The sequence below is a fragment of the Anolis carolinensis genome, chromosome 5, assembly GCF_035594765.1.
Source record: "Anolis carolinensis isolate JA03-04 chromosome 5, rAnoCar3.1.pri, whole genome shotgun sequence".
In the NCBI taxonomy this organism is placed as follows: Eukaryota; Metazoa; Chordata; class Lepidosauria; order Squamata; family Dactyloidae; genus Anolis; species Anolis carolinensis.
This window is the reverse complement of record NC_085845.1, coordinates 157,718,911-157,743,472: the sequence shown is the minus strand read 5'-3', so window position 1 is coordinate 157,743,472 and position 24,562 is coordinate 157,718,911. Positions and strand designations below refer to the sequence as shown.

General features: G+C 39.8%; 1 protein-coding gene across 14 annotated transcripts in view; it reads left to right on the top strand.

Moving 5' to 3' along the window:
• Positions 1 to 405: 405 nt before the first annotated feature.
• ppp1r12a (protein phosphatase 1 regulatory subunit 12A) overlaps positions 406 to 24,562 on the top strand; it is a 122,608-nt gene continuing 98,451 nt past the window's right edge. For 10 of the 14 annotated variants that reach the window (XM_062982667.1, XM_062982666.1, XM_008110933.3 and 7 more), the window contains exon 1: positions 407 to 870. In XM_062982667.1, coding sequence (XP_062838737.1) covers positions 634 to 870 — 237 coding nt within the window. In that variant the 5' untranslated portion in view covers positions 407 to 633. Of the gene's footprint in view, positions 871 to 24,562 lie in introns of all 14 variants that reach the window. The other 4 variants (XM_062982664.1, XM_062982663.1, XM_062982661.1 and 1 more) reach the window with 3 other exon arrangements.

Here is a 24,562-nt window from a genome sequence, read left to right as displayed (position 1 = left end):
AGGTCAGGAGAGAATGCTTCTGGAACATAGTCATACAGCTCGGAAAACTCACAGCAACCCAGTGATTCCGGTCATGGAAGCCTTCGACAACATACTTAGGCTTTGACAGGGCAGTGAATTCCCGCTTCTTTCAAGTACTGGGAGGCGGGCTCCTAATTCTAAACTGAGGGGGCGCCCCCCCCTTTCCCCCCCCCTTTTCCCCCCCCCCCCCTTTCCCCCCCCCCCCTTTCCTTTCAGTCTCAATCTCGTCAAAAAGTTAACTTGACTGGCCGGCCTTTATATAGCTGAGGGAAGATCTCGCGAGGCTACGTCGAGGAAGCCGGGCAAAGTCACGCTCGCCCGCCTCCGTCTGAGGCGACTGGATGAGCCACTCAGGCAGGCGGCCGGCCGGGGCGCATGCGCAGACGCGCGAGGCAGGAGGTGGGAACCCGGGCTGTAGTGGGAAGAGGCGAAGCAAGAGGGCGCCGGCTGAGAGGGCGCCGCGGTGCTTTGTGGGATACAGGCGGTGCTCCCTGGCTTCTCCGCCTCCTCCTCCTCTTTCTGGTCTTGGGTGCGGAAAGAGAGAGAGAGCGAGAGGGAGAAGGAAGGAAGGAAGGAGGCTGAGAAGGGGACCGAGTACCGAGCGGGCAGGGCATGAAGATGGCGGACGCCAAGCAGAAGCGGAACGAGCAGCTGAAGCGCTGGATCGGCTCCGAGACCGACCAGGAGCCGCCCGTGGTCAAGCGCAAGAAGACCAAGGTGAAGTTCGACGACGGCGCCGTCTTCCTGGCGGCCTGCTCCAGCGGGGACACCGAGGAGGTGCTGCGGCTCCTGGAGCGAGGCGCCGACATCAACTACGCCAATGTGGACGGGCTCACCGCCCTGCACCAGGTCAGTCAGCCAGTCAGTTACCCCTCGGCCTCGCCTGGCCGGGCCTACTCCCGAGAGCGGACATTCTTCCTTCCCTGGAGGCGAAGTGGCCTTCGCTGAGGGAAGGCTGGGTCTGCTGAAAGGTGGTGGGCGGCTAGGCCTTCCCACCTTTTCCTCCCATCTCCCTTGCCTTTTTCCTCAGCGCCCTGGAGGAAATGAGGCTTGTTTTCCAAGGAATGGAATGTGGGGGAAAGGTTGGAGGGGCCTCCATCACTCACCCACCCACCCACCCAGGAGGGAGAGAGACTGTCTTCAAGGGCTCTTCCACACAGAATATCAAGGCAGATATCAGGCCAGTTCAAGCTTTGAACTGGAATATATGGCAGTGTGGACTCAGATAACCCAGTTCAAAGCAGGTATTGTGGGATTTTTCTGCCTTGATATTCTGGGATATAGGGCTGTCTGGAAGGGCCCCAACTTTTCATGAAGGGGAGTCAGTTGTTTTTACACCCACACAAACATCCAGGCTTCTGAATGGTTGCCTCTTCCTGCCCTTAGTTTTCCCAAATCAGTACAGGGTTTGGCCAAAAGTCGCCTGATGTTTTAATAACTTTTGGAAAAAAGATTTTACACCTGATTTAATATCATTGGGTTTCTTGTATCTCTATCGTGTCCAGTGGTATGGCATTGTAAGCTAAAAAACAACAACAAAGTTGTTTTATGTCAGGCAACATAGAGAGGCCATTGAAATCCACAAACATGTGGGAAATTTCAACAGAAAGGAGGAAACCATGAAAATGAACAAAATCTGGGTATCAGTATTAAAAAAACTCTAAAATCAGGACAGCAAAGAGCAACACTAACAACACTAATATTCTAGACATGAAATAATCAGGGCCAGCTAACACCTCCCAACAAAGGATTCCCCCAGGCAGGGATCAGCCAGGCCTTGAAGTACAAGGTTTTGCAATGCTAATTAAAGTGATTAATTGCAACATTTACACTTGCCTTCAACAGACAAGAATTCTTTCTCCCACCCTGGACCTTCCATAGGTATATAAACCTCCCTTGGCTAGTTTCCAATATACCTCACAACCTCTGAGGATGCCTGCCATAGATGTGGGCGAAATGTCAGGAGAAAATGCTTCTGGAACATGGCTATACAGCCCTGAAAACCCAAAGCAATCCAAAAGTTATTAAATATTGAAACCCCTTTGGGACTTTTGGCAGTGTGGAGGCTGCCTCGTTGTTTCAAGATAATTTCTGTAATTTCTCCACTTTCCCCTCCCCCAACCCCCCTGTGTTTTTACTTTTTGAAAAAGCTTTTTGATAAAAGTTTACTCTGCTTTTGAGGCTTGAACTCGAACCCAGTCTTTCTGCTCAGCATTCATGACTGCTTCAAAGGTGAAAAGTGGCTGTAAAATATATTTGTGTGGATGAGATTGCTTTCTTTGGTAAATCGGTGAAAACTGCTGTTTCGGGGAAGGTAAAATAGTTGTGACGTTTTTCTCAAAATGGATGTTTTGGGCATGTTAAACTTTTATAAGCATCTGATTGGAATCTCCGAATGTTAGCCAAATAAGGAAGGGCTGGGCAATCCGAAGATAATACGGGTTTGCTTGGATGGATCTAGGTTCTGCTAATAGGCCAGGAGCAATAACAATGTTAAGCTCACTGAGTATCAGAAAAGCAAGTATAATCACTTTGACAGTTTGATTTTTGTTTTGAACGGCAGATGTCCTGGTAGTTCAACAAAGGCAAAGTAATTAGAATGTCTTTTTGAATCAGGTAGAAGTTCTCTTCCGAGTAGACTGAATACTTAAGTTCTTTAGTAATCTCTTAAGCATAGATTTCATTTTAGTATTTATTAAAAATTTGAGATGATGAAACAAGCATGAGGGAAGCGTTCCTGTTTGTGTTTGTTCAAGATAGCAAAGTTGGCTTACAAGTTATGTATATTTTGTTTTCATTGTTGTGTAAGATGTATAATCAATGTAGTCTCCTGAATGAAATATACTAGATGACACATTGTTATAGACATCAAACATATCCTATTTATAGGATGAATTTTACTAAGAAGAAACCAAAGAATAATTAAAACTGCCTTTGTTATGGTAAAATGTGGTAAAGACTGATTGGCAAACCTCAACTCTGTTTCATTGCCCTAGAGAAGGGTTTTACTGCTGAGACCATGCTTTACCAGGCTACATGTTAATCTGAAGAACCAACATTTATAGAATTTCTCGTTATGACAGTCAGAAGATGCTGCTGTCATGATGAAAATCTCTAGCCAGCAACTTTTGGTAATAAAATTTCAAAGTGTCAGATTTTAATGTGTCAGTTCTCTTTTTGGTACCATTGGCGTAATGTCTGTTTAACTGTATTGTTTTTTAAGCTGTTAGCAGTTTTGTGTCCCAACTGGGAAAAAGCAGGGTACAAGTATAACAGCAATACATTTGGCTTTGATATCACTATAAAATAATGGCGATTCTTACTAGCATGCAGATGACTGGAAAGGACAACCCAAAGCTTGGATGACTTACCGTATATACTCGAGTATAAGCCGACCCGGATATAAGCCAAGGCACCTAATGTGTAAGATTATAATTTTTGAAAACCGAGATTTGCTTACACCGTAGGGTTAGTATTTATTTATTTATTTATTTCCAGAATTTATACCCCGCTCTTCTCACCCGGGGGGACTCAGGGTGGCTTACACAGTTGGCAACATTCAGTGCCAAGAACACATATGAGGAGATACGTTCGGATAAGTAAATTGGGCCAGTAAAGAATGAATTTGCTACTACCTTGTTTCCCCTAAAATAAGACCTAATGGAGGTTTTGCTGAATTGCTAAATATAAAGCCTCCCCTGAAAGTAAGACCTAGAAAATGTTTGTTTGGAAGCATGCCCACCGAACAGAACACCAGAGCATGCAGGATGGTAAATGTACGTACCATAAAGTGTTGTACATGGAAATATTGGTAGTAACAAGAAATTCTTGATAGGATTCACAGTTTGTCTGGTTATGCTGGTTTATGATAACTACTGTACAGTATATCATAAATTTTCATTATTTTGTTCAACAATAAATGTGAATTCTTCTTCATGGAAAAATAAGACATCCCCTGAAAATAAGACCTAGAGCATTTTTGGGAGCAAAAATTAATATAAAACACTGTCTTATTTTCAGGGAAACGTGGTATATCTTGTGTGTGTCTGTTTTTAAAGTGTAGTAAATGAATGGTGACTATTCAGATTGTAGTTCTGTATACCACTTTTCACTATCTTGGTGTCATATCCATGTTTTTGAACTAAAATAGTAGTCATCATGGTCAGGGTGGGGAAGGTAATTTAAAGCTGCATAGAATTGTTTCAAACTTTGAAACTAATAATCTTAAGGTTGCTTGGTTAAACTTCTTGGGTAACAAGGATTTGACTATGGGGAAATACATGGCACAGTGGAGGAGGAGGAGGCTTGAAGCTATGGATATTATGTAAAATGAATTAAAATAGTCACAGTTTTCCAAAATATTGGAGGCATCTAATGTCATGCCATTTAATATCTACAAAATAATATTAACACCTGCAGTCTTGTGGGCCCAGTGAGGTTTTCTTAAGTGTTACGATCCAGCAATTTATTTAATGGGTTACAGTAAATTAAACTTTCAGTTGGTTAGGTCATAGTGGGTTTTTTTCTTTACAAGCGCCACAATTGAAAGAGGTATATATCAGTCCTAGTATGCATCTAATTTAACTCTGATAGTGGGAGGGAAATGCTATTTCTACGTCATTTTTGTCCTGCTGGTGTGAGTCTGGCAGGGCTTTGGGTGAGGTGGCTCCTGTGCTTTATTTATTTAGATTATTTATACACTGCTTTTCAGCCACAAAGGCTCTCCGAGCTGCTTACAAATTATTAATTTGACAGTTCCCTGCCCTCAGGGTTACAGTCTAAATAAGATATGACACAAGCAAAAGAGAATGTTACAGTTCACACCCAACCTGTACAGGATATTGTTCTGTGAATTTTGAGTTTACTCCTTCAGATACATAAAGCTAAAATATACTTAATGCAAGGATATGGCATTTAACTAGTGCTCGAACCCTTAATACTGTTAATTACTGCTTTTAATGAAAACTGAAATTTAGTTGCTGCAGCTGCTAGCCAAATATATATATGAAGGGGTGGGCCACTTGATGTTTGTGCATATCAAATTGAGTTCTGTATGGACAGTACAATAAACAATAAATGGATACATTAAAATATTTAATTTTCTTAGGGAAAAAGAGCCATATTTTTATAGAGTAAACTGCAGTATGTGAATTGGCACTTTAAGTGAAAGCAGAAATGTGGCTTTTAATTGGGAATGATTTATTTTCCCCCCTGCCTATACTAACAATATGGTTCTGTTTTTAGAGATAACTTTAATTATTATCTAAATGGAAAAACACAAAGTACTTCTTTCACATAGTTGATGTAAAGTATGATTGGAAGAAGACTGGTGGCAGTTATGTTTTTGAATTTTGGTGTTTCTGAAGTAGAAGGTTCTTGTGAACAAGTTATGCTCAATGTGTGACTTGCCAGTCTTTTTGAGCCAAACCAAGCAAAGATGGCCCAGAGTTGTGGATTGTGTTTTGAAACAAACACCTGCCATTCATGCCCAAGAAAAATAAACTTCTTGGTGTATCTTGTTATCAGAGCCCCCATATGGAAAGAGAGCTTGCAGCTTACTGATGCCTAAAATGAGTGAGGTCAAAATTATTATAAAGAAAAAAATGAGGAAAGCTGTAAATCATGTCTGAGTGTATTTATAGTAACTGATTGCCTCATATCTATGTGTCTATTGTGCAGATTAGCTCCAGCAAATCTCAGTAATCAGAAGTAGTAATAAAGCAGTCTCAAGCAACCATCTGAACGGCTGGGCCTCCTGGCCGACCTCTAGCCTGAGACCTTTCTGTAGAATAGAGACTGTATTCTTCTGCAGTTAAGCTAGCACTGTGTGAAAATAAGGGACAGATTTCCTTTCTTCTACTTGACATGATCTGTTGTATCAAGAACTGCAAGTCCCAGAGTTCCTTGTACAGTAGCGGCAGGAAAGGATATCTTGGAAAAGCAAATCAAAACACCATAAGACAGCAGGAAGAAGTGCTGCTTCTGGTAGGTTTTACAGTCCCTTGAGGAAATGTCCACTTCACTCATTTTCTAAGAATGTTTGGAAAGCATAATCTGCACATGAGAGTACAGAGTCAGAGAAAGCAATAGCATTTGTTTTATATTCCATTCAATAATAAGAGATCATAGATGAAACACAAGCCTTCAGATCTACTTTTGGAAGAAAATATGAATTATCTTTTAATTATTATTACTGTACATTAACATTTCAAAGAAAATTACAACAATTTTTAGTGAAGTATATATAGCACCACCTTTTGCACAATATCAGTAACTGGCTGAAGGTGAAAGACGCGCATCAAATTTTCAGACATTCTGCAATGGGGAATGAACATTTATAAACCACTTAGGCATCTTTTTGAGTATGAAGTTCAAAGCAACTTGACAAAATGGGAGGTTGTGCAATTTGTTACTTTACTATGAAATGGGCTGCCAAAATAAAGACTTAAAGTTGGATCTTTGTATCCATGTTAGTCTACTAGAATATAAATGAAATAAAGATATTGAGAGGATATCCCTTTTCTAATTAAAAATGAATCCCCAAATAGTTTGCAAATGGGACTCTTGGACAGGATTTCACTGTTAAACAGAAATAGCAAAAATGTATGAATGTGAAAGCAGTTTCAGAGTTGAAATAAACGTTTTTCATGGGTCATGAGATTAGCAATTGTCTTGTTATCATGGAAAGTTGGTTCATATCTTAAGTTTGTATAGAGAAATGGCATTTGAGCCCTGCTTTTTATTCCTTCTCTATCTGTTCTTTAAAGATTATGCCAGTATATATTTGAGGCCTCAGTAGTAATGGCTGTGTTTTTGGGAAGTTACTTACATACATACTGAAATGCATTTTTGTCTACAGCTGCACGCATAGGGAGCCGTGGTGGTGCAATGGGTTAAACCCTTGTGCCAGCTGAACTGCTGACCTGAAGGTTGGTGGTTTGAATCTGCGGGATGGAGTCAGCCCCAGCTTCCATGCAGGAACATGAGAGAAGCCTCCCACAGGGTGGTAACACATCCAGGCATCCCCTGGGCAATGTCTCTGTAGATAGCCAATTGTCATCAGAAGCGATTTGCAGTATATTCTCAATTCACTTCTGACACGATAAAAAAGCAGCACAGTGACTTAAAACTAAAAATGGGTGCTTACAAATTAGTTTCAACGTTGTGTACTGAGGACAGCTTTTCAAAATGAATTTAGTGTTTGATTGAACGATCAAAATTAACTATTGAGGACATCAGAGAATAAAACCTAACAAGTAAAAACAAATAAGCATGATTTGTTCAAAGATAAGTAAAAACCTTTTGCAGAATATGGATAACGAAGAGTAGTTCTTCGTTTCAGTTGACTGAGCATTCCAGAGCCTAGAGCATAAATCAACAGCTTAGTGTATTTCAGCTATTGTGGGATAAAATTCTCATTATCACATCCATTTATCTTTCTGGTAGGGACTCCTGGGATATTTAGTCCAAGGTATATACAGCATACCATGCATATGGTATTAAAATCTGAATGTAACTAACTTAAGGGAAGGATTCTTTTTGGTATTTTGATCCTGTGTTGTTCAGGGGTTTCCATTGTCAAACTAGTTGACTGCACATTGTTCCCAGAAGTATGAGGAACAAGTAGCTTTTGCATGTAACACAGCACTGTTTTTATGTGACTTTGCCTTGCAGTGCTTGTTGAAAAATGAGCAACTATATTTTTCATCAACTGAAATTTACATTTCATTTTCTAGAAAACTTCCATTCCTGTAATCACTGGGCTGGAAGCTACAAAAGCACAGGTCAACATTGTATGTTCAGCCATGTCTAAGAGGAAAGAAAGGGAGGCTATGCAACAAGTGCAGATGGCTTGTAAAATCTATATCACTTGTGGTCACCTTCTACAAAAGCCAGTTTGAATTCAGAAATGCACCTATGAAGCCTGCTGTTTAGAAAAAAAAGGTTATCCAGCCCAACAGGATCATTTCTGTTTTTGTCCAATATCCTGCAAACAACACACGAGTTGCTTTCCCAAATAGACTGCAGTCTCTTTATTAATACGATAAATAATAGCTCAATTTATATTAATTATTGTGCCAGATTCTGTAATTCTATAGTGAATTTAAAATGTAGAGTGTTTAATTGGGTAGATAAAATTTAGATTTTTTAACTGAATAAACAAAAAAAATTGCAAGGTTTTACTTATGGCTATTTCAGTAGAACCTCAAGAACAGAGGTCCCCAAACTTTTTAAACAGGGGGCCAGTTCACGGTCCTTCAGACCGTTGGAGGGCCGGATTATAGTTTGTTTTTTTTAAAGTATGAACAAATTCCTATGCACACTGCACATATCTTATTTTGAAGTAAAAAAAAAAACAAAACAAAAAGGGAATAAATACAACCTCAATGTTAATTATCATCATCAAAATAATAAAGAAGGTTGGAAGAGACCCCTTAGGACATCTACTCCAACCTCCTTCTGCTTTTGTGCACCACACCATAATCAAAGCACCCCTGACAGATAGCCACCCAATAATAATAATAATAATAATAATAATAATAATAATAATAATAATAATACCACCATAATAAACATGGTTGGAAGAGACCCCTTGGGCCATATAGTCCAACCCCATTCTCCCTTTGTGAACCAAAATATAAAGCACCCCTCACCACCACCACCAACAACAACAACAATAATACTGTAATAATCAGGGTTGGAAGGGATTGCTAGCCTTCAAGAAAAATGAATCCACAACAGGGCTACAAAGAAGGGAATCTGCATGGCAAGATAAAATGGGAGGGCTCTACCTTTTGCCACAGGCATGCTTCCATTGTTGTTTTGCCCCCTCCATTGCTGAATAAGGCACACACCAGGTGAGGGAGGAGGCGGAAAAGGAGCGTGCGAGGCGAGCGAGGAGGCAGGAAAGGCATGAACCTTTCCCTCCTCCCTCACCCCATGCAGGCTTTCCTCGGTGGCGGAGACAGGAAAGCTGCCGGTGGGGAGAGGAAGGAAAGGTGCACGCCTTTTTCTCGCCCCGTGCAGCCCTTCCTCGGCGGTGGCAGCGGGAAAGGTGCATGTGGGACAAGGAAAAGGCGTGCGCCTTTCTCTCACCCTGCGCACACCTTTCCTGCTGCCTTCCTTGGTGGCAGCGGCGGGAAAGCTGTCTGCGAGGCAAGGGAGGAAAGGTGCACGCCTTTCCCTCGCCCCATGCAGCCCTTCCTCGGCGGCAACAGCGGGAAAGGTGTGCACAGGACGAGGAAAAGTCGTGCACCTTTCTTTCCTCCCTCACCTCACTTTCTCACTGCCTCCCTCGGCGGCGGCGGCAGGAAAGCTGTCGCGGGGCGAGGGAGGAAAGGCGCACGCCTTTTCCTCGCCCTGTGCGGCCCTTCCTCGGTGACGGCGGGGGGGAAAGCTGCCCACGGGGTGAGGGAGCAAAGCCACGCGCCTTTTCCTTACCCTGTACGGCCCTTCCTTGGCGGCGGTGGGAAAAGTGCCCGTGGGGCGAGGGAGACGAGAAAGGCATGCGCCTTTTCCTCCTCCTTCACACCACACACACCTTTCTTGACGGAGGAGGAAGGAGCCACCGCCGCGGGGGCCAGATAAATGGCTCCGGTGGGCCGCATCTGGCCCGCGGGCCGTAGTTTGGGGACCCCTGCTCAAGAACAATGTGTCTGGTGGGATTTGGAAAAGTAAGGAGGTTTTTTTTACATCCCATTTGCTTCACTAGGTAAAGTCAGCCTTCAGTTAAATTACTACCCTGAAGATCAATAGCATGATGATGATGAGTATTGAATATCTTAATAGTGATAGGAAGACACTAAATTACTTTGTGTTTCATTTTAGCACCACTTTACAGCCTGCTCCTGATCCAGTTCTCACTTTGGCCTCTGACACTATCAGTCGGCATTACTGGCCTAGCTGAGGCCAAGGAACAATGCCTGAAGGAAGAAAAGAAAAAGACCCCTGTGATTTGGTCCTTATTCATTAACAGGAGGCTTCAGGTCAGGTGCGGGAACTGCTTCTTTCTCCTCATGTCCCCATCACATGGCACACTCTTTCCATGTTTATGGGCTGGGTTAGCACCATATAGGCATAGTCTAGCATATGTATCTTCTTCTCAGTTTCCCTCAATCTTAGCCTAGGAGCAGGACTCAGCCATATAACTACTGAGAGGTTCATGCTCAGTGCTGAGCTGACTTTATCTCCCATTAAAAGGTACATTTACTGACTCCATTTTTATAGGAGGAGGCAAATACAGGCAGCACCCATTTTTGATAGGTTAGGACCAGAATACTTAAAAGTAATACTCATAAGAGCACATAATGCTTCCATATGTTGATGATTTCTGCTTATTGATAGTGCTCTGGTTCCTAACCTTTCAAAAAGTGTGGGGACAACTGTATTTGTAGAGGAGACTATCAGTCCTTTATTTAATTGACGAAAATACATTGTTAAGTAATGCTAAATTATTTGCTTTTACTGATTTTAAGTAGTAATTGCAAATATATTTTCCCCTTCCAGAAGTTTAGGGTAACATATTTGCTATTCAGACATATAAAAGTAATTATTATACTTAAAGTATAATAATTTCATAAATGTTTATCTCCTGTGTAAATCACTAAGCTAATACTGTACTAATGAGGTATGGAATAAGCTGTTTTGTGATTGCTGGTTTTGAAATCACTATCACAAACTAACCTCCTGTCAGCTCACCTTAGATAACTGCTGGTTATCTACAACAAAAAATTACATCCCAAAAACTTCAATGTAAAGCATGGAAAGCTGAATTTAGATAGAGCACATTAGCGGTATAGTGAAGAAAGTTATCTAAGCTGCCAATGCACTTTGGGTACTTTTAGAGGTATGTTTTATTTACTTTTAAATAAAATACAGAGGCTGGTCATAAGTCTTGTAAGCAGTCTATATTTTGTCATAGATTTGAGACTTGATCCTTATGTAAGTCCCAGAATGTGGAGTTGGTGCATATAACAAGACTATTTAAGTTACAAATAATTTGAGTAGCTGCTGGATGAATAATCTTGGTTGTCTATTTTGGTACTGTTAATTCTTAACAAATAACTATTTTGGTCACTGGCAAATGTTGTCTATTTTTATTATTGACACACATGAATATAGCACTGTAGAGGTAGAAATTAAAGTTGTGAAGTTTTCTACTTCTTTAATTTACCCATAATGTAATGGTAGTGGTATGACATATTTGAACGAGAGCAACTGAAGTAATAGCCTTTGCATTAATTTACAAAACATTCCCATCTCTTAAGCTAATGCAAGTACAGCAGTCTCACTTATCCAATATAAACAGGCTGGCAGAACGTTGGATAAGTGAAAATGTTGGATAATAAGGAGGGATTAAGGAAAAGCTTATTATACATCAAATTACGTTATGATTTTACAAATTAAGCACCAAAACATGTTTTACAACAAATCGACAGAAAAGGCAATTTAATACACTGTAACGTTATGTACCATAGTAATTACTGTATTTACAAATTTAGCACCAAAACATCACAATGTATTGAAAACATTGACTACAAAACAGTGGCTACTAACAAATTGACTACCAATAAAGATAGAATTGCATAAAATGAACTTACAGTAACAACATTGTTGGAAGTTAAATCCGTAAAAAGTTCAGACCTTGCTGCCTAGGGAAACAGCTGTGGATCCGGGCAGGAGGCAGACAGCATTGGATAATCAGAAGGTTGGATAAGCGAGACTCTACTGTACTAAAACATTTTGTCATACTTTTGACTATTTTACACATCACATATGCCCGGATTTCAGCACATCTTTTCAACATATTGAAAGTTGAAGGTCCCTCCCTCAACTTTCTAACCGACATTACTGTGGCATTTGAGAGGGGAAGAGATCAGCTAGGCACAAATCCACAATGCTTTGACCCTAGCAGCTAGTGAGGGCCTCCTCCTCCTTTTTTCCAGCTGCTCCTACTTTGGCCTCTGAGGAAGAAGGGAGCAGCCAGATGAACCCTTTCTTGCTTAGATTGTTGACATGAGGGCTGGGAATAGTGAAATTAATATTTCCGTAAGCCATTGTTATAGCTCAGCCATCAGGATCTGGCCCTCCACAGGAGTTAGAGTGAGACTCAGAAGCTGATTTAGATTTTGAGCCTCTCCGGGATTTGGATCAGAGCCCAATGGCTTTGCAGGTGCCTGAAGTTGTGGTTACAGAGGAACAGCTAATTGGAGAACATTCCAATGTTAACTCAAAGCTAAATTCACCAGATGGAGTTGTTGTAGGGGAGGATGAGTCTTTTGATCAGAGGCAATCTATCTCACAGGATAGGAGTCAAAGAGAAGTGCTGAGAAGAAGTAAACGTTTGACTCTCAAACGCTTCAGTTAATAAACTTTTCTATGGGAAACTGTGATTGTCCTGGATCTCATGAACGGTAGCCCTGAGGTTTTCCTTAAAGGAATCTCGTGCCTTGTTTTCTTTGTGGTGTCAACATTGCCTTCTTGGGAGAAGCATCTCCGATCCTGTCTCTTGCTCCTTGCCTTGTCCCCATGCTGTTTCCAGGATATCCAGTCGTAGTTCGTGCTTTGTGACTCTCAAGTTTACCTCTCCTTGTTACTCCTGTTTTTCCCTGCTCTCCAAGGGATACCTTCCATGTGGATTACCGTTGGCATTTTTGCTGTGTCTTGTCCCTGATTCCTGCAACTACTGGCTGTTTCTTGACTTTGACTCTTTGCTGGAACTCTTTGTATTCTGTTTGCGGATTACAACTTTGAAAGACTTTGAAGAACCATCTTTTGAACTATTGTGAACATTATATTATGGTCTACTGACTCTGATTACTCTTACTGCTATTTACTTGCATATATACATACAGTAGAATCTCACTTATCCAACATAAACGGGCCGGCAGAATGTTGGATAAGCAAATATGTTGGATAATAAGGAGGCATTAAGGAAAAGCCTATTAAACATCAAATTACGTTATGATTTTACAAATTAAGCAGCAAAACATCATGTTATACAACAAATTTGACAGAAAAAGTAGTTCAATACGCTGGAATGTTATGTAGTAATTACTGTATTTACAAATTTAGCACCAAAATATCACGATATATTGAAAACATTGACTCCAAAAATGCGTTGGATAATCCAGAACGTTGGATAAGCGAGACTCTACTGTATATATAACCTGCAATAAACTGTGTTGCTTGAATACCTGGCTTCCGTGTGGTTCTCAGAGTGCTCTCGTGCCCTTGGGGTGCAACAGCCATTCTGGGTGTGCATTTGGCTGAAAAGTGGGGTTGGTAAATAAATAATCAGCAGCCAGCCTTACTTCTGCTATTGATGCTACAGAGTAATAATCCCTCCCTCTCCAAAACTCTGTTTTTGTGGACTGGGGACTAAGTAAAACTAATACACACATACTTGATTAGTTTTCAGCTCTGGAGTAATAAATACTGGCAGACTGATGGTTTTTGAAGATGCTTGGGAAACCTTCAGTTAGTGCCAGCCAATCAAAGTCATTCCATAGTTGACTTTTTATAATAAAAAAAATGCCAGTGACTATGCGGGGCTTCCAGGACAGTGGTGAATAATGTTAGAAGTAGTTGAGGAACCTGCTGAAAGGTCCATGCAAACTGACAGGTGCAATAATCACAATAATGTTGTACTGAAAAAAGTTTTGTTTTCCTAGGAAACTGGGGTTGATGCATCACCACCATCTCTGTACATTCATAAGGATGGTGGTTATATTGGTGGCAGGGTGATAGTTTTTCAAAGTAATAGGATGTTATTTGACTTTCCAGAAGTAGTTACCCCACTCCCTCTTCTAAAATAGTTGGAACAAACCTACTCCTTTATAATTTTTAGTATCTGCCCAGTGAATCCTTCTCTGACAGATTCAGATTCCTCACCAAAGAGCAGGTGTGCAGTTCAGGCTCTTGAAGCAATTTATCAGATTAAAAGTGTCCATAATTGGACTGTACACTGGCTGTAAACATATGTGATTTAGTTATGCTATGACATCCAGGTCAGAATGGATATGAGCAATTTTATTGGCTAAATGTAGTGCAAATAGGTTATAACTGCATTTGAGGTTTCAATGTATTTGTGTTTGTGTATCTGTCTTCAAGACACCTGTTGATTTACAGAAACTCCATGATTTATAAAGTAAAATATTCAGCGGTGTTTTGCTAATTATTTCTTCCAAAATATACCTTACAACATTGGTTGGTGGTTAGCCATGCGGGATCGGCTATGATGATGGTGATGATCTCCCATCCAAGTACTATTCAGTGCTTACTGTGCCTAGCTGCCAAAATCAAATGAGATCTGGTTAACTCAGGTTGGATCTACACTGCTATATAATCCAGTTCAAAGCAGATAATTTGGATTGTATATGGCAGGGTAGATGGGACCTGAATGGAGAAATGAAAATTTTGTTCATTCTATCACCATCATAGAATAGGCCTGTATTCTAACCTGTATCCATTTGACTCCTCCACACTATATGTTTTAAATGCTGGCATTGTCACTTTGTCTTGGTGAAGATATATGAGAAGTAGTTCACTGACAGCATTGGCTGACCAAGGGTTTGCTGGAGTGACATTCAGTTTTGCTGGAAAATTATCCAGAGACATCAGATTGATACACCTATGAGAGCAGTCCACAAGGTTTATTCACCATCTCCACGTTATTCTGAAACAGTCTCCTGTCTAAGTCAGATCGGATACATCCTCTTTTCCTTTTTTATCATATCTCAGTTAGATTGTAAGCCTTAAGGACAGGGAACTATTTTATTGTTCTTTTATTTGTAATGTGTTATGTACAGTGATAGGTAAAGGTTTCCCTTTGACATTAAGTCTAGTTGTGTCCGACTCTGGGTGGTGGTGCTCACCTCCATTTTTAAGCCAAAGAGCCGGTGTTGTCCCTAGATGCCTCCAAGGTCATGTGGCTGGCATGATTGCATGGAGCGCCATTGTACAGTGGTATTTCTATATAAATTGATGCTGATAATTATATTGGTAATAATAATAATAATAATAATAATAATAGTTGTTACTGCCAATTTTTCAGAATTAGTTTCTAAATTACATCTTTGTGTCATGATTGTCCCACTGTGTAGGTTTGTAGAAGGTTGGCGAATTTCCATCGTGGTTTAGTGAAAAAAGTAATGTAAATGAAATGGTACAAACAATGACTTCCTGTTACCGTCACCACTACTTCTCTTCCTAATGTCAGCATTACTGCCTGCTGATTATCTTCTTTTCCTTCTGTCCAAGGAAGCCAATACCCTAATTTATTCAGAGAGAGGGAGGATAGAAACACGACCTCGGAATCTGACAAACTGCAACAGATCCCTAGTTATCCCTCCTTTCATTCTGCAGTAAAGCAGAAGACTTAGATCTTTGTATCCTCCTGAATTCCGAAAGCTTGAGAAAAGTATGTACTCCAGGTGTTTGAAGAAAAACACTCTGTTAATAAGAAAAGTGTTGTGATGCCTAAAGCAGACCTGACTCTAAAAAAAGTTTCTTGCCTCTCTGTCCAACACGATTACAGAGCTACAACAAATGCTGCTCCAGACCATATTTTGAGGTTTCCAATGCAATAAAGAGGGAGACTCTGGGTATTTGTCAGAAATGACTCCTTGTGTTGTTGAAAGGAATTTTTTAAAGTCACAAATGTTGGGAAATGAGAGGGGGCCTAGAATTAGAAGAGTGCATAGATTGTGTAGCATAGAAAGATTTGGATTCTTCTTTGCTAGACAGGGTTTATTCATAATGCTACAGAGCAGCAAGGGTGAGAATGTGACAAGTATTCAGCATTTTCCGAGGTACTCATAGCATATTGCAGTTGTATGAGTCTGTATTGTTGAAAGTATTTTAATCTTCCGGTGACATATCTTTAAAATAAGGATGACAATAATAAGCTTGAATCAATCCACAATGATTTGGGGCAAGTGATGGGGTATGCATTCACTACATTTGGTTGTCATCTTAATGCAGTTTTAATGATCAGCTATAAACACAGCTTGAAGAAAATAATAGCTTTGATAATCCATACTTGAATGTTATGTTTTGAAAGTACATGCTGAAAATAAGAAATTAACCCATGGATGTATCCTATTTTAATTAGTATTTTAGTACAACAATAAGTTTCCTTTTAAAATTTCTTTAAAAAGTGGTAGGCGCTAAGCAAAAGTAATTACAGTAGAGTCTCACTTATCCAACACTCCAACGTTCTGGATTATCCAACACATTTTTGTAGCCAAGATTTTCAATGCATTGTGATATTTTGGTGATAAATTCGTAAAAACAGTAATTACTACATAGCATTAATGTGTAATGAACTACTTTTTCTGTCAAATTTGTTATATAACATGATGTTTTGGTGCTTAATTTGTAAAATCATAACCTAAATTGATGTTTAATAGGCTTTTTCTTAATCTCTCCTTATTATTCAACATATTCGCTTATCCAACGTTCTGTTGGCCCGTTAATGTTGGATAAGTGAGACTCTACTGTAATTACTTACAAGTCCAGTAAATTTCAGTACAAAATCTAAGAATGTGGTGAACAGTGAGACTTAAAAGTACTTAATCTTGGATATGCCTAATGCTTCAGGTTTTACAAGTTAAGTTGTTGTTGTTTGTTTAGTTGCTTCCAAATCTTCGTGACCTCATGGACCAGCCCATACTAGAGCTCCCTATTGGCCGTTGCCACTCCCAGCTCCTTCAAACTCAAGCCAGTCACTTCATGGATTCCATCCATCCATCTTGCCCTTGGTCTTCCTTCTATTTTCCCCAGCACCATTATCTTCTCTAAGCTTTCCTGTTTTCTTATTATGTGGCCAAAGAACTTCATCTTTGCCTCAAATATTCTTTCCTCCAGTAAGCAATCGGGCATTATTTACTGGGATATGGACTGGTTTGATCTTGCGGTCCAAAGCACTCTCGGAAGTTTCCTCCAACACCACAGTTCAAAAGCATCTACCTTCCTTCACAAAACCTCCTCGCTTTCAGCCATCAAAGTGGTATCATCTGCATATCTAAGGTTGTTAATGTTTCTTCCAGTAATTTTAAAAAATTCTTGATTTATACCCAAAAAGTTACAGTGGATTTTGCTTTTATGGATTCTTTCTGGAAATGTCTAGGTCTTCCAGGTGGAAGTTGACTATAGAGACATGTTGTAGGACTTTAGAGATTCTAAAGAAGTGCTCCCTTGGGTAAAAAACAGTAATTTTAAAATTCAAACCTTTTTTCTCACCAATTATTGGGTGATGCTTTTTTTATGCTCAGTAATTTTAGAAGTGCCTTTCAAAATCTTGGAATTGCAATTCCAAGATTGCATAAGGATTTCTAGTCCCAACACTATTAATCGGATTATGGTGCTTTTTGTTCATCTAGACACCCCCTCCCCCTTTGACCAATACTGCTGTTGCCAGAAGACATATTTGGCCATCTTTTTCTCTTTGTTTCACGTACATTATCTCTGGGATACTTTTACACGTTCTTTGGGTGAAACCCAATAGCAATTTTCTATTGGCAAAATACCTCTTTCAGTAGAATCAGGTGATGGGACATGTGATATTGAACTCCTACCAGGGTTGGAAGAACCTCTGAAGTAAATTTTAGATATAAGTAAACCCTGTTAAGGGAATCTGATATCAATACATGTCTTTAAATGTGTATTAAGCATCTCTGAAATAATTTTATGTTGAGGTTAAAAAAACAAGAAGTGAATTTACATGCTCACTACTGAACTTTTCATTGTATCTAGCTGCAAATTTTTAGAAAAGGTAATTATTGGTATTTCTAGGTAACAGGCATTAAGAGTGGAATATTTGATTGTATTTTAAAGGTACTCATTAATTTTCTCTTGTGCCAATGGAGCTATTTTCAACCAATTAGGAGACCTGGTCAACCAAACAAATTTTGCTCATGACCTTGACATCGGGGTGGAAGTATGCATAGGTGTTTGTCCTACTATTGTTTGAAAATCGCTCACCTGTTTTTGTTCACAGTAATACTGCTCCTGATTTCAGCTTCCTTGTGAGCACTGTTGCAATACACAGTATGCATGTCTGCGCATTTCCATCCTATGTATATGTAATAGGCCCTGAATTGTTTTAGAAATGTGGTTTCATCCCTTCTTCACTCTTAGGTTTTAGTGTGGTAAGCCAAATCCAGTTGTAGCTCAGAATGATTGAATACATTAGAGAAAAAGTAAGTCTCAGAAATGCTGAAACCTTGTATGTTATGAAAAGCTTTAAAATGGAAATATTTTCCTTGAACAAAATAGGTATATCCATAGGTATATCCATGGATTCATTCACGCTTCAGTAATATTCATTGTTAAACAATTTAGTTTGCCATCTGTGTTACATGGTTAGCTTGGCATATGATATTGTTCAGGGATATTTTAGGAAATTTAAAGGAGGCAGATAAATGCTAATTGAAATGTTCACAATTCTCTTTGTATTGTTTACATAAAAGGCCACATCATTGCATGCAAATACCTGAAATCCATATTAGCATAGCTCTGTTTATCTTTGCTTTGTTGATCTTGCTAACCATAAAAAGGCAAACTCCAGTAGAGCTGCAAAGCACTGGGGCTTCAAGTAAGCAGTGCGTGTTCTGATGCTATCTGGTAGGCAAAGACATTCCAAGTTGTCAAGTACTACTAGATACATTCCTGAAATGGCAGTCAGTGGAAACCGTGGCATAGAATAGAGACTTCCTTCAGCTGTCACTGTCTTAGCAATCTATTAGTGTACTAAAACAATAAGGAAATATGACGGTTTGTATTTGTAACAAAAATATTGCCATGTTAGGGTTGCAAAATAACATTTTGAAATATTGTACGTAATATTCAAAAAAGTTTCTGTTGCATGCCTGTCTGATAGGAGCAGACCAAAAATCAGCTATACTGTCATATTTTATTAGAATAGGCGCCTTAATATAAGGGTTCATTATAGTGAAAAAGGGTTCGTTCCATTGAGTGCAGTGGGATCTTACTCCCAAGAAAATATATATAGGAGTACAGCCTAAACATACTGAGTAATCACAACTGAGCTTGTTTGTCCTGTAGCCGCATGCCCATTTAGTTGATGCTTATTGTATGAATGCTTTTAGGTGCTAATTATAACCTTGCAATTACTTTTTCAGCTGGGGCAAGTACAATTGCTCCTAGATAATTAGCTTACTAGACCCAGTATCATGTGACACATAAGTATATGTTAGTGAAATGCAGGTGTATTTAATAGTATTCAAATGTAAATATGTTCTTAATTGGAATGAGGTTTTGAAAAAGAAGCTATCTCTTATATTGTACATGCAGTCCCTGGGTTACGAACACCTGACTCATAGTTAAGAACAGGGGTGAGACAACAGGAAGTGAGAGAAATCTACCCCAAGAAAGGGAAATTCACTCACTGAAGCATTATCATGAGGAAAAGGGGGCTCCACTTAAGCTTTATCACCAATCCCTGTTTTCACAACAAGCCATTTTACCCCTCAAAATCCAATTATCACAGAAACAGAAAGTGGGGTGAAATCTTCTGAACAGAGGCACAGACAGCACAGACAGGGGTGTTAACCCTTCCCTATGCTATTCAAAGCTCTCTCTCTCTCTCTCTCTCTCTCTCTCTCTCTCTCTCTCTCCCCCCCCCCCCCTTCCTATTTATATGGCTGGAGTTACACTTTAAAAGTACCTATTCCATCTTGCATACAAATTCAACTTAAGAACAAACCTTCAGAACTTAACTTGTTCATAACTTTTTGACTGCCTGTAAGCTTCTGCATACATTTCATCCTTCAGTCTGTCTAGGCAGAAACATGAAACTCAGCTTTCAATAGCCAAAGTTTTTGTGGAAACTGGAATTTAATACTTTAATACTGTTTTTGAGAAATAATATCAACAAGCCAAAATCCTATATGTATCTATTGAGTACATCCCAGTAAAACTACTGGTAGTTGTACTTATTTCTGAGTGGACAGAAGTAAAATTACATTGCCAGTTTCTCTGCATTCTGCAAGTATTACTGTATCTGTTATTAACAAATGATTCAGTTTCTTAATATTTGTACTATTGATACAGAGTGGCTCTATTCTTGTGTTCTTATTTTCTACCAGTACTTGAGCAACCAGCAAAGTGTGTTTCTGTTAGCAGTTAAAATATAACCGGAAATAATTGCCTCACTTTTGCTCTGCATCATCAAGCTTTGTTCATGTTCTCCTTTTTCTTGCATATGTGCATTCCTGAATAGATCAACATTCAGTAGCTTCTCATATTGCGAAAGAATAGTATTATAGAATCCTTGTTCAAAATTTGTAAATAAGGTAGATTAAAAATGTTACTTTACAACCCAATTTTGCATAAATAAAGCAAAAACCAGTGGATTTTTTAAGTCTTCTAGGATAAAACCCATGGTATGAAATCCTAATGATCTGGACGTAGGATGGGACATTTTGGGTGGGCTTCATATTACTGGATTAGGAGTTAAGGACCTGTAGAATAGGGTTCTTACACTAACTTTCTGTTTATTAAAAATAGCATTTGTTAATGCTGTTGCTAATTATAATGACACTCCTTTATATTCTACCTGTCAACTCAAGGCAACTTACAAAAGGTAAAAACAGTTACAAGTAATAAAAAAGCTGACATCATACAAAAGTTAAACTAAACTAATGTGTATTGCGGGCTTATGAGAAATGTTTTATCTTTTAAAACTTCGTATGTTTAATTCATTTTAAAATGTTTTTAATCTTATATTTTTATATACTGTTCTTGGAAACCACCTCTGGTGGCATAATTCACATAAATAAACCAAATAACTATTAATAGAATTATAGTTTTTTCATGTCAGGAGTGACTTGAGAAACTGCCATAAATAGTTAAAATAATGTTAATAAAAATGAAGAAATCAAATATAGTCAGCACTGTACAGCACATTATGAAAGTTTTTTTCCCTCTTCTTCAACCAGCCCTCCAAAACAAGCAAAAAAGGTTCACCTATGAGGAGATGGATAGCCAAACATCTAGCCTCTCTTAAGCAATCGGTCAGCAGTTTAGCCTCTCTAGCAGGAGAGTTCCAAAGTTCAGGAATGATCATTAATAGCCACGAAGAAGCCAGCTACATCAGTAGTGGACCCTCTTAATGTATCTCCCACCCTTATAGGAGTTTGAGTCCCAGCAAGTTTTAAACCCTTTTAAAAAATATATGTTCTATTGTAAACACAGGTAGAATAATATCAAAACCCATCACCATTTCAATATACATATCAAATGATATTTTCTTAGTAACATTAACCTTGCTTATTCCACCTTTATCTCCCACTTGTGTCTATTGGTATTTCACCCCTCCCCCCACCCTCTGGGAACAGTACTTTCCTTTAGATATTATTTTAATTGATCGATTGTAAAAAGAGAATGGTTCAGTTCTTTACATTTTCTTTTTTCTTTGACCTTATCTATTAATCTTTCCCATTTCAGATCCCAGTTCTTTTTTATTCGGCCTGATGTATATTTGGTTCTCCTTTCAAGGATGTAATCCTGGAGCATAAAGTCAGCTAGGTATCCATACCATTTTTTAACTTCCCACTTTCTTTGCTCTTTCCAACCGAAGGCAACAGTTGCTTGAGCAGCAACTATCATGTATTTTATAATTTTCCCCTAAATCCTTAATGTTTTTATTCTTGTTTAATTTCCGGATGAAGAATTCTTTATTATTCAGTACCAATTTTCCATTTCCTTCTTTACCTTGTTACAGAATTTTTGTACTTGGTCACATTCCCACCACATATGCATATATGACCCAATTTTTCACAAGTTTTAAACTCATTAGTAGTTCTCTGAGCTCTTCCAGACAGGCCTTTAATCCAAGACCTAAATGAGGCATCTGGTAAAAATGAATTAATGTGCAGTAAACTGGGGTTTCCCAGTTAGTTAATTAAATACCTTATCAGATTCAGACCTTAATGAAAGATCCGGGTCTGATGAGGTATTGGGCCTGTGGGGATTGACTTTTGGTATCTTGTTCTGCAATACTGGGGGTCAATCTCTACAGCCATCTCACACTTTTGGGCTTCTGGAGCCCAAAGGTGCGAGAGGATGCCCAGCCTCCACACCCTGATTTTGTTCCTAAAACTTACCCAAAAGGGGCTGAATCTCCCACAGAACCTTTTGGGAGAGTCCCCCTAATGGAGAAAATGGCACCTCAGGAGGTGGGAGGGGAAACGGGAAATCCCCCCCCCTTTCCCCCACCCCTTGACACACCATTTCCTCCATTAGGAGGACTCCCCGGAGAGGCTCAGTGGCAAACAGCCTCTTTTGGGTAAGTTTTAAGAGCGAAATTGGGGGCTTCAGGGTGGCTTCATGCCATCCCGATTTGGCTCACAATGGTATGTAATCAACCCCCCCTCCCCAAAGGAAAGCCTAGAGTTTGGGTTGGAGGTGAGGACTAGAACCTGCACAGAAGCAGGCTATTTTTATCTGGGTTTTAGCACTGTCTGGAAGCGCTCTGTCTGTAACTCTCTGTGACAAGAGAGTTACAAACAGTTCCTTCATTCCCAGATCAACATTAGTGATCTGTTGTGCTGCACTTATTAGCTGAATTGGCTAAATGTATGAACTCTCCATCCACTGTTTGTTTAGCATGATGTGCAGCTTGCTGTGCAACTTGTGTCTACCCAGGGTAACCTATAGCTTATTGTTGCCATATGACTTCGTCTTTTGGGGGAGAAGGTCCAACTTTTTTCATAAAAACTATGACTTATCGTAGTGTATGAATTAGGCTCATTGAATCCTTGCTTTTTTCAATATATGTTGAATTTGAGGCCCAATAATTCAATGTTTGCAATATAACTTGTTTTTACTTTAAAATATTCAGAAATACAATTTTATTTGTCATCAGGCAGTTGTGTTTTAACTGCATTTCTAGAATTAAGCTTTTTTTTTAAAGCCAGTCTTCTTGTATAGTGCGGTTTAACATGTATATTTTACGTTAATGCAAGCCTGAGAAACTGCCTGAATTCAAAAGGGTACATTGGCTACGTATGGGGTTAAAACTTTTTCAGCCCTCTCCCCCCCCCCCCCCCCAATGTAAATTGGCATAGCACATTCCTAAAATGATCATGTAAAGAATTCTTCTAGGTTTGCAGACCTCCCTGCACTGTTTTATAAGAAGCCTTTTTTTTTCAAAAGAGGAAAAACCAACAAAGTTGGTTTGAGGGGGCACCTTCTCTTTGAGTTAAAACATGTCACAGACTCCTCAAAACATGGTAGGATTCAATTAGTTGTCGAAGGCTTTCATGACTGGAATCATTGGGTTGCTGTGAGCTTTTTGAGCTGTATGGTCATGTTCCAGTAGCATTCTCTCCTGACGTTTCGCTTGCATCTGTGACTGGCTTCTTCAGAGGTCTGTTGGAGGTGAGGCAAGTGAAGTATATATATATCTGTGAATGTCCTGGGTGGGAGAAAGAACCTTTGTCCAAAGCAAGTTTGAATGTTGCAGTTAGCAAACTTGAATAACATTAAGTAGCCATGAAGCTACAAAGTGAGAGTATCTGCATAGAGGTAGCCTTGCCTCTGATGCCTGAAGGCATCCTCTGCTTGGGAGATGTTTACTAGCACTTGATTGTTCGATGACCGGAGTTCTCCTGTTTTCAAGCGGTCTTCTTTATTTACTAATCTTGTGCATTTGTATAAATTTGCTACCCATTTCTGTTTGTTCCATTCGTATGACCATGTTTACGTGCCTGTCTGCCGCTTCCGAAACTGGCAGCTCTTTCGTTTCACCATCCGAATATACAAATGCATTCATCCCATTGGTAACAATGGGTGGGCTGCCCAGGCTCCCCTTCCTCTCAGTTTTAGGGCTAGAAGGGTGAAAATCACCACACATGGAAGGCATATCTACCACTTTTAGCCTTCCAACTAATAATAATAATAATAATAAATTTATTCTTATATCCCGCCCCATCTCCCCGAGGGGACTCGGGGCGGCTCACAACAATAATAAAAACAGTGACAAATTACACATTGTAAAATCAAACATGAAAAGCAGTCATACAATCAATACATACATCACATGTTAAAAACAAGGAGATAAAACAGTTCTAGGCCGAAATAGAGGGCTTCTGTAGCTTCGTGGCAGAAGTACTCAGCAAGGTATCAATAATCATGGCAGAACACTCTCTAATTAAATTAAATGGGCAGACAAATCAACCCCCAAAATCGAAGGCCCTCTGGAAAAGCCAGGTTTTAAGGCTTTTTCGAAAGGCAAGGAGGGTGGGGGCCTGTCTAATCTCCCTCGGGAGTGAGTTCCAGAGGTGGGGGGCCACAGCGGAGAAGGCCCTCTTTCTCGTCCCCACCAGCTGCAACTGCGAAGGTGGTGGGAGCGAGAGGAGGGCCTCCCCCGAAGAGCGAAGAGATCGTGCAGGTTCATAGGGGGTGATGCGGTCTCTAAGGTAGGTGGGTCCCAAACCGTTTAGGGCTTTGTAGGTGATAACCTGCACCTTGAATTGGGCCCGGAAAACAAACGGCAGCCAATGGAGCTCCTTAA